Source organism: Rhinolophus sinicus, linkage group LG15 (genome assembly GCF_036562045.2).
Source record: "Rhinolophus sinicus isolate RSC01 linkage group LG15, ASM3656204v1, whole genome shotgun sequence".
Taxonomy (NCBI): Eukaryota; Metazoa; Chordata; class Mammalia; order Chiroptera; family Rhinolophidae; genus Rhinolophus; species Rhinolophus sinicus.
This window is the reverse complement of record NC_133764.1, coordinates 45,418,133-45,427,147: the sequence shown is the minus strand read 5'-3', so window position 1 is coordinate 45,427,147 and position 9,015 is coordinate 45,418,133. Positions and strand designations below refer to the sequence as shown.

At 52.0% G+C, this 9,015-nt stretch overlaps 1 protein-coding gene across 1 annotated transcript; it reads right to left on the bottom strand.

The window, feature by feature from the left end:
- Positions 1-963: 963 nt before the first annotated feature.
- On the bottom strand, positions 964-4,934 carry PRR15L (proline rich 15 like). Its single transcript, XM_019740667.2, has 2 exons — positions 4,795-4,934; positions 964-1,512 (listed from the first exon to the last, which is right to left on the bottom strand). Exon 2 carries the CDS (start codon positions 1,481-1,483, stop codon positions 1,181-1,183), a length of 303 nt encoding a protein of 100 aa, XP_019596226.1. The 5' UTR covers positions 1,484-1,512; positions 4,795-4,934; the 3' UTR covers positions 964-1,180.
- Positions 4,935-9,015: the final 4,081 nt, after the last annotated feature.

The following is a 9,015-nucleotide window of genomic DNA, read 5'->3' as shown; positions in this document are numbered from 1 at the left end:
CCCAGTTACTAAGAGGTGGAATCAGAATTTGAATCCTGATCCCAGACCAAACCACTTCGACTTTGGGGGTCAGTCACCAAAGGTCTGCTCCGTTCTCTAGGGGCCCCAAATGGCCTCTCCATTGACCAGAAGAACGGACCACTGAGGTGTCACTAGCTCCTTCCTTTGCTCTCTCCATCCTCAAATGCTAAGGGTGGCTTGGTGGTGAAGTTAGTGTCCCAGTTACTACAGTCTGACACCTGGGAACCCTTCCTGAAGCTTGAAAAGAACAGTTTGAGCACCAACTTCCAGTTTACTTACGGGGAGATAAAGGCATGAAAAAGAGTCACCTCAATAAATGCGAGAAAAGAGTACAGATAGGTTCTCTGCTTTTGCGGCATTGTTTATTACAAAGACAGAAACCTACAAATTTTTTTTTTTTTTAAAACAAAATTCAAGGCCCCAGGAGTCATCTCTGGGGCTGATCCATCTTAAATACATGTAGGGAAGGAGAGAAGAGAACGGGCTACTCTTAGCTCCTACTACAGCTTCCCCCCCCCTCCCCTAATTTGGACCCATGGGGTCCCTAACCTGGCCTTCTGCAGCATTCCCAGGGAGTGCCAGCATTCTCCTCCCCCTCCCGCTGCACACCTGGGGGCAGAGTTCCAGGAAGTTTCCCATTTGTGTTAGGAGGTGAGCTCAAGTTCAGTCCACCTCCGGCTCCAGGAAACCACCTCCCATCACATGGCTTCTGGAAAATGAGCTCTAAGAACTTGTCCAGGGAACAGTCATGGGTAGAGAAAGTTGAGGGAACAGCAATTCAAACTCACCCTTGACCCTGTGCCCTGGGAGAAGGTGAAATCTGCCAGGCCTCCTGTCTCCATGCCTTGTCATGCCCACCTCCTTGCTGGCCCTGACACCGCTTCAAGAAGGGCTGTCCTTCGTGGGTGGGAATTTTCATTTTTGAACTGGCGTGCCTTTGTATGTGGTGGGGGCGGGTGGGAGGACCCTGGGATCTCCCAGGCCTTCCAGAAACCTGGGGCACATAAATATAAACCTAAAAATAGATATTTCCTGCCAGCAGGCATCAACTACCCCCATGGCTTCAGCTGTGACCAAAAAGGCCAGAGTGACAAGCTCCTGTCTCAGATCCCTCTGATGGCAGGGAGCAGGGAGGTGCTAGTATCCTCCTTGGCTCCCTTCACTGTCCTTTGCCCTCCTTGTCATCAAAGAGGTTGGGGTTCTCGACCAGCGAGGCTCGGACTTTTTTCTTCTCCTTGAAACGGCCTGAATTGGAGACCTTGACATGCTTGCCCTTTGTGTTCTTGTCCACAATCTTCTCCAGGCGGGTGTTAAAGTCACTGTTGGGGACCCCGCCCTCAGGCCTCGGGGGCTCCGAGCTGCCCTCTGTTTGAGCATAGGTGTCAGGGATCTCATATAGCACCTTGGGGGTGGATTTCTTTTTCCGGAGGAAGGTCAGCTTCCACCAACCAACTTCAGTCATGGCGCTCCCTGAGCTGAGGGTGGGGCTTTCTGCAGGAGCAAGGTAGGGAGAGAAAGGGGTTAGTGGGGAGAAAAGGGGGTGCCTTGGAGCAGCCTTCTCTAGATTCCTAACCGTGGGCTATTGTAATAGCCCAGGCCTGAAAGAACTGAAGGTGGGGCTGAGTGAACTCAGGATTTGGGTAAATGATGCAATGAGTTTGGAGAGTATGAGAACAGAGGGTCTGGGGAAGAACGGCCAAGGACACATCTACAGGGAAGCCATCCGAGCTATGAAGCTTTGGGATTCCAGGTCCCTTGGGGCTGCAGGAAGGTGAACAGCTTGCTCAGGTCACATAGCATCCAGGCCTTTGACACCCTTTGGGCAGATGGTCAACTGGTATCAGACGGACAGAAACATCCATGCCTTTTGCTTGGAATTCATTATAGAATTAAATAGGACTGTGATGTTTGGGGTAATTTGGACTTCCCAGTGGTGACCAGCAGGACTAAAGGAGCTGCTGGGCTTTTTCCTAAGGGAGAAGCACCTCAGGCTGGCAGTGGGAAATCCTGGGAACTGTTACTGCCTTGTGATTTCAGACAAGTTACTTCTCTGGATCTCACCGTCCTCATTTATCCCTTCCAGCCCCAATATTTAGCTCTGACATTAATGCCTGCCCAGAGGCCGACATGCTTTGCAAAGTACAGCTTATGATAACGGTAATAATTATTGAGAGACAGCTCCATTTCCCCACCCAGCTTCCACGAGGACAGGAGTTTGAAGGGAAGCTGAAAATGTGGAAGGAGGTTTGGTGGAGCCAAGAGATACATGTTAGATATGGTTATCAGGCTGGACCCTCCATAAGGATATTCAGCAGAGATGGGGTGTGGGGGCTGAAATCCAGGCTTCTCCACGGACAAGTGATATGTCCTAGATGTGACCTCACCATTCACTAATTTCCACAAAGGTGGTGAGTTTGTGGAAGTTTTGGGAGATAAAGTTGCCTGGACATTGTCGACAGGTGGGGCATGTAAGATGGAAGGAAACAGTAGACCAGCAGAATTAAGACCAATGAAAGAGAAGACAGAATGATGAGAAATCAAGGCATCCTTTGTGTCTGGAGGGGTTGGTGGTTTGCTCTCGGGACTCCTGTGGCTGTGAAAGGTCCTGGGGAGGAAGGTCAATTAGCCACAATACACCAAAAAGCTAGATGGTCAGCCAACCCAAGTATAGGCAAATATATCACTTCCTTTTAAAAGCTGATGGCCTTAACTACCTTGTCTAAAAAAAACCAGAAAGAAATATGACCAACGATTAATAATGGTTTTCTTTATGTAGAAGGAATACGGAATGCTTTTTCCCCTCCATTTTTCTGATTTCCAGATTTTTCCATAAGGAATATGGAGTTTGCTTTTATAGAGGAGGAGCATATCAAATTCAGGAAAAATGAAGGCCGGATGCTGGCCGAGGCTTGGAATGAGTTGAGTGCCTCCATCCATCGCCCTTCTTGCTGTTGTCCCCTGTGCCTCCGTGTACCCACCCCTTTGCCCAGAGCACATGCCCAATGGATTCCTTTCCACCTCTTGGTCCTGGAAGCAGATCCCACATTGCCAGCTCTGTCCCTCTAGCTGAGCTCAAGTAGCAAGAGAAGCCCAGGGGAGACCTGTGCAGCTCCCACTTAGAAAGTGGAGGGGGTGAGTGTGGTCAGATAAATACTTTTAGGGCACCCTGGAGAGGTGAGTGCACAAGGGGACAGCCTGAGAAGTTTGCTTTGGCAGCTTGCCCCACCTGGGCTTAGCACAGCCTTGCACAGAACTCAGTGTTCCAGAATGGGTTTCTGGAAGGAGTTGTGGGGAGGGTAAGGAAGGAGGGACAGGGTTTTGCTTAGCCTGTGGGTGACCCAGTCACCACTAGGTCAAGAGCAAGGCCCATGACTCCACCACCATCCACCCGGAGTTGCCAAGGAACTTGGGGAATGAAGGATCCAGCTACTGAACCAATAGCAACCACCAGACTGCCTAGGTCCATGAGAGAAAGTGGCTTCTGCCTGTGCCAGTCAAAATACACCTGCTTTCACGGGTATTTCAAGTTGGCATCTGCAGGGAGGGACAGATCACAAGGAACTTGTCAGAAAACCGTAGGGAGAGTCAGGAATAGCCCTCGCACTCTGCCCTGGGACCTCCACTGCAGCACCAAGGCGTTGGTGCTCTTGTCTGCTGGACTGGGATTCTGGTCTCTAGGATGCTTTTGGCCAGGGCTTGCTCTGTCCAGGAGGACATGTGAGCACCAGTGAGCAGGAGTTCACCTCTTTAGGCAAGGCTGACCTATGGAAATCTGAATTTGCAGGACAGCTAAATTAGGTCTTTGTTTTACAGAATAACCCAGCTATAAGATTCTTGTACATAAACTTCCCAGCTGCAAAGTAGCAAAGATACCAACAACCACACGCCTGTGCCTAATCACAGAAGGGCCAGACGGGGCTGGGGTCAGGGTGTAATTGGGATTTTGAGCAGACCCAGCATTTGGTGACACATAGTGGGCCCTGCAGTCTGCTTAAGCAGGGCCCTGAGCTGGCCAAGCTGAGGGCTGAGCCCTTGCCTTGGGGTCCTACAATCTGTGGAATAATAAAAATCTGCCCTGAGGAAACCAGCTACACCTCCACTGTTTGCACAGCTTGGGAACCCACGGAGGGCCTCACGGGACAGGGGCCCCACCACTCCCCCACCGCCGCCATGGCAGCCAGCATGATGGTCTGCACATGAGCACCCAGGACAGGCCCCACTGCCCCTAATGAGTTCTTCTAGCTGCTCTAAGGGACCTGCCCAGACTGGGTAGAGGCCCTTCTGAGTTGGGCCAAGTTAACCATTGACTGGGGCAAGGTGGAGGAATGGGGGAGTATTGAGGGAGTAAGTCAGCTTCTGTGCTGTAAAAACAAATCCCAGAGCCCTTAGCCCCCAGCCCTCTGCAGGGCCCCTGTGGCACTTCTCTACTCTGGATAAGACTGGGGTACCCTGGATGGAAACAGGGAGAGGTTCATGCCAAACAGCCAGCAACATCCTCCAGGCTTGGAGTAGGAGGTGGTAGGCTCCAGTTCAACAAGAATTAATAGAGAACTGTTCTGGGGTGAAACTTTCCCAAAAGGAGCTCTGCTGGAGGCCTGGAGGGTCTCCAAGGAGCCAGTGGGATGAGTCCGAGTTCTGCCTGCTCACCTAGGGAGAGGTGGGAGCCCGCATGTCTGCATTCCCCTTCCCAGCTGAGCTTGACAGCCATAGACACAGGACAGGGGGGCCCTGACTGTGCCTTGATTTCCCCACACGCCCACCCTCTGCCTGTACCTGCAATCCAGACTACTGCGGGCTGGAAGCTGAGACCTTCCCTAGAGAAGGAGCTGAGTGTAGGTGCTGCCCGGGAGGGAGGCCGGGGGAGCTGGGGGTGCCGCCAGGGTGCTGTGCCAGGCAAAGCTCAGGCCAGGTGAGCTGGGTAGGAGCAGCTGTGTGGCAGGTGCAAGAGAAACAGGTGCGAGAGCGGGTACCTGCTCGCTGCGCCACCAGGAGTCAAGGTGAACCTGAAACCCAGCCCCTCCCGGCTAAGTAAACAGAAGCAGAGGCTGGCTTGGGCTAATGAATATTCATCACCCCAGAAACCCAATCCTGGCGCCCCTGTACCCACCCAGAAGCCAAAGTCCTCCAGGGACTGCCTAGCCAGGAGCAGGAAATCCCAAGGGAAGTCTGGGGTAGGGGAAACAGGGGAGCCTCTCTCCTCAGTTTCCCCACTCTAGAGTGCCTGGTTGCTTCTCCAGCTGTAGCCAAGGTCACCCCCACCCGTTTCATGCCCCAAAGAGGCTCAGACCCCTCTCCAGCACAGACCATGCATGGACATTGCCCCCAGGCACAACCGGGAAAGGGTTAAGGTCCGCTGCTCCGTTGGCTGACAGGGACAGGGTGCACCCAGCTCCTTTGAACTCCAGAGTCGAAACCAGTCCCTGGTGAAACTGGTTGGCAGACCGGTTCCCAGGCCGTCTGCTCCGCCCCAAGTTCAGCGCTCCTCAGGCAGGCGCTTGGTCGGGGGCTGGGGCTGCGGTTGGCTCCCTCCTGACCTGAAGGGTCCCTCCTCAAAATCTCCCTGGGTTGTTGTGGGAAGGGGGTCCAATTTGGCCAGGCTCTCCGGACCCACCACAACGACAAACGTCCTCCTACCCTCCTCCCTGGCTTAGAGGTGGGCTTCAGGGGCCTTGAAATCACTTGCAAAATCCTATGAGTGAAGGTAGAGGGGCATTTATTTTTCCTGCATACAGGATCTACTTTTGTGAGACTCTCAAAGAGAACTGTGATGCCTCCCCACCCCCCAAAATACCATTTCATTCAACTTCCTCCAAAGGTCCAGCCGTCCCTTGGATGGGCCTCACTGGGTATTAGAATGTGGGCAAAAGCTGGGGTGAGTTCTCAGGGCAGGAGGGGGAAGGGGCCCTGGTGAGGCACGAAGAGAGGGAAAGGCAAGAAGGCACAGTGTGCACATAGGTGGTGACACCTCACTGACCCCTCACTGATCTGCTACCACACCTCCTGCAAACCTCCATCAGCCAAGCTGGTTGCAGCCCTCAGCTGGGGCTACTCTTACAGATGGCGCCAGGCTTTGGAGGAGGTTATTTGCAGCCACTCTTAGGTGGCCTGCTTGTGTTTGCATTCGTTCTTCCCTCAGGTGGTGTAGCTGAAGAGAGGAAAACTGCGGCTTGTTGAGTGTCCCTGCAGCTTCCTGTCCCAGTGCTGCCCAGCTTAGATGCGCAACCCACCCGCCCAGCTACCTTCCTCCAAGGACGGAGTGTGTACGTGCCAGGCTCCGAGGGAGGCGCTGGATAGAGAAAAGGTATACAATTCCCCCTATCCCCAACCCCCACTCCAAGTAACATTTTAAATCCTAACTAACCAACTCTCAAACCTTCCCCACCATCTCTAACCCTGCTTCTACTTGGTTTAGCCTCTCATGGCCTCGTGAATATGTATTCCCCTCCGTGTCAAACAGGTGCCCCTAGGCCTCAGGTGGACAGTCCTTCAAAGGCACCCACGGCCCATAGTGGAACCCGCCTGGCTTAGTCCTCCCAGGATGGGGCCTTTGCAGCCTCATCTCCCAACCCTCCCTGAATGTGCACACTAGGCCCTTTCTCTGTCTATCTTCCTGGACTCAGAGGCTATCCTCGAAGGGTGAGATGAGGAATGCATGACGTGCTCTGGGCTAGGAATGGCCTCGCCACCCCATGTGTAAACCAAGACAAACTCCTATGCATCCCTCAAGACCTAAATTAACTACTTGCCCCCTACTTCACCAGGAGTTTTCTTGTTCCTACAGAGCTTGTTCATATGCTTCTATTTCACATGATATATACCACAATTAATTATATATATGTACATACACAGAGGCATATATAAATATATATAGTCAGTATCTATTCATGTGTTTGCCTCCCTTAAAGAATTTTAGCTCCTTGAACTGAGAATTATCTATCACTGATACAGACCTGACGTGTAATAGGGACTTAATGCAAACTTTAAAACACAAATGAGAAACAGAAGCATTGTCTTCACCATAAGATATTCTTAATGTAGCCAGTTGCCTTTTTCCCCACTCTTCTTGGGGCAGGTAAATGGGAGAGAAAATCCGTTTATTTCACTTCTTGCGGTTACAGCAACTGCAGGCAGCGCTGGTAGGTTATCTTCCTGGGGGTTTATGTGAATTGAGGATATTATTTTTTAAGGTCCCCCTCCCTCTACTGAGAAATGTACACAGTTGTCCCAGGAAGATACCCACAGCTTTCTAGCTCTGCCACTTTCTCTGAAATCCCGGTCTATTTGAAAGTGGAGGTCCAATCCAGAAGATACCAGAAGAGCCCCAGGTGTTGGGAAGAGACTGGAAGGATGGTGGGATGGAGACTAGCCTGGGGGACAGTAACCAAGAGCCAGGGCACCATTTCCATCTGTACAGGAAGGGACTTCTACTGGAGGCACTTTCATTCCTGCCCCCTCACCCCCATGACTCTGAAATCCAGGGCTCTTTGAAGTCTGGGACTCAGGGGGCAGATTTCCGTTCTCTCACCCCCACACTGGAGGAGGAGCTCCAGCAAGAACTGCAGTGTGCAGGATCCAGTGGACTCCCGCCTGTGGCCTGCACTTCAGAGAATGCCACCAGCCCATCGCCCTGGCAGGAACCAGCCTGGGAAGTCAGGCTCAACCCCTGGCCTTTGGGAGATTTATTTCTGGGAGGAGCAGGGTTGGGAGGAGAGTTTGAAATAAGGCTATAAACTATGAATATCCCTTTAACAGGTCACCCCCACACAGGCAGCTTTATTGCTTTATAAAATGTTTCACCTTTAAAAGCACCTTCATAAAACTAGGTTCAAGTGTGATATCCCACATACAAACATGCGATGTGCACATTTTCAGTAATGTGTCCCTGTTGAGTATAGCAAGTAAAATACACTAAGGGAGTTCCAAGGACCTTGGTGCCCCATTGGAGCATACAGATTCTGTCTGGCCCCTTAGATGGTTCCTATCTTACTGACCTCTGTCCAGGGAGTAGATCCAGGCTCCAGGGATATTTCTGGTCCAAAGCAGGGAGAAGAGAGGAGCTGCCACTCTGTTCAGCACTCCCCCTTCTCGCCAGGAGACTGGAGATCCTAGGGGTACCTCACCTGGCCAAGGTGACAAGTGGAGCAAGGCCAAAGATGGGTGTCTGGTGGCTATACCAGCCGCAGCTGGGCGGTGGGCAGAAGCTGCATTCTGATACAAGGTGCGTGGTGGGCTTGCCATGGGAGAGGGCTCCCCTTCAGGGAAACCTGAGTGGGGTGTGGGGGTATAGCAGCCAGTATTCACGGCGACTGTGTTCCATGCCCTGTTCCAAAAGCTCTGCCTGTGTGAACTCTTAATCCTCATCGCCACCCTGAGCTGGATCCTGTAAGTGGGCGCAACAACTTGCACCCCCACTTGCTGTTTTCCCATTACTCTTTGTATTAGTTTCCTGTGGCTGCTGTAACAAATGACTGCCAACTTGATGGCTTTAAATAAACCAGAAATTTACTCTCTTAATTCTGGAGGTCAGAAGTCCCACATCAGTTTCACTGGCTGAGACCAAGGTGGTGATAGGGTTGTGATCCCTCTGCTGGCCCCAGGGACAGTCCGTCCTTGCCTCCTCCAGGGTTTGGTGGCTGTCATCATTCCTTGGCTTGTGGCTGCATCACTCCAATCTCTGCCTCCCCATCCTCACATCACCTCCTCCTCAGTGAGTCTAATCTCCCTCTGCCTCTCTCTTATAAAAATCTTGTGATGGTATTTGGGGCCCATCCAGATGAGCTTCTCATCTCAAGATACTTAATCCTACCTGCAAAGACTCTTTTTCCAAATAAGGTCACATTCATAGGGTCCAGAGATCTGACGTGCACATCTTGGCAGGGGGGTGTTTTGCTGCCTGCCGCACTCTTCATTCCGGCCATCTCTATATTGTCATACTGGTAGGCAACTAGGACGCCACCCAGACCCCCCCTTTGAGGAAGGACTTGCTGCCTTTCT

Bases quoted from the DNA above. Each gene is read 5' to 3' on its own strand.
- PRR15L (XM_019740667.2), bottom strand. From the start codon at position 1,483: ATGACTGAAGTTGGTTGGTGGAAGCTGACCTTCCTCCGGAAAAAGAAA.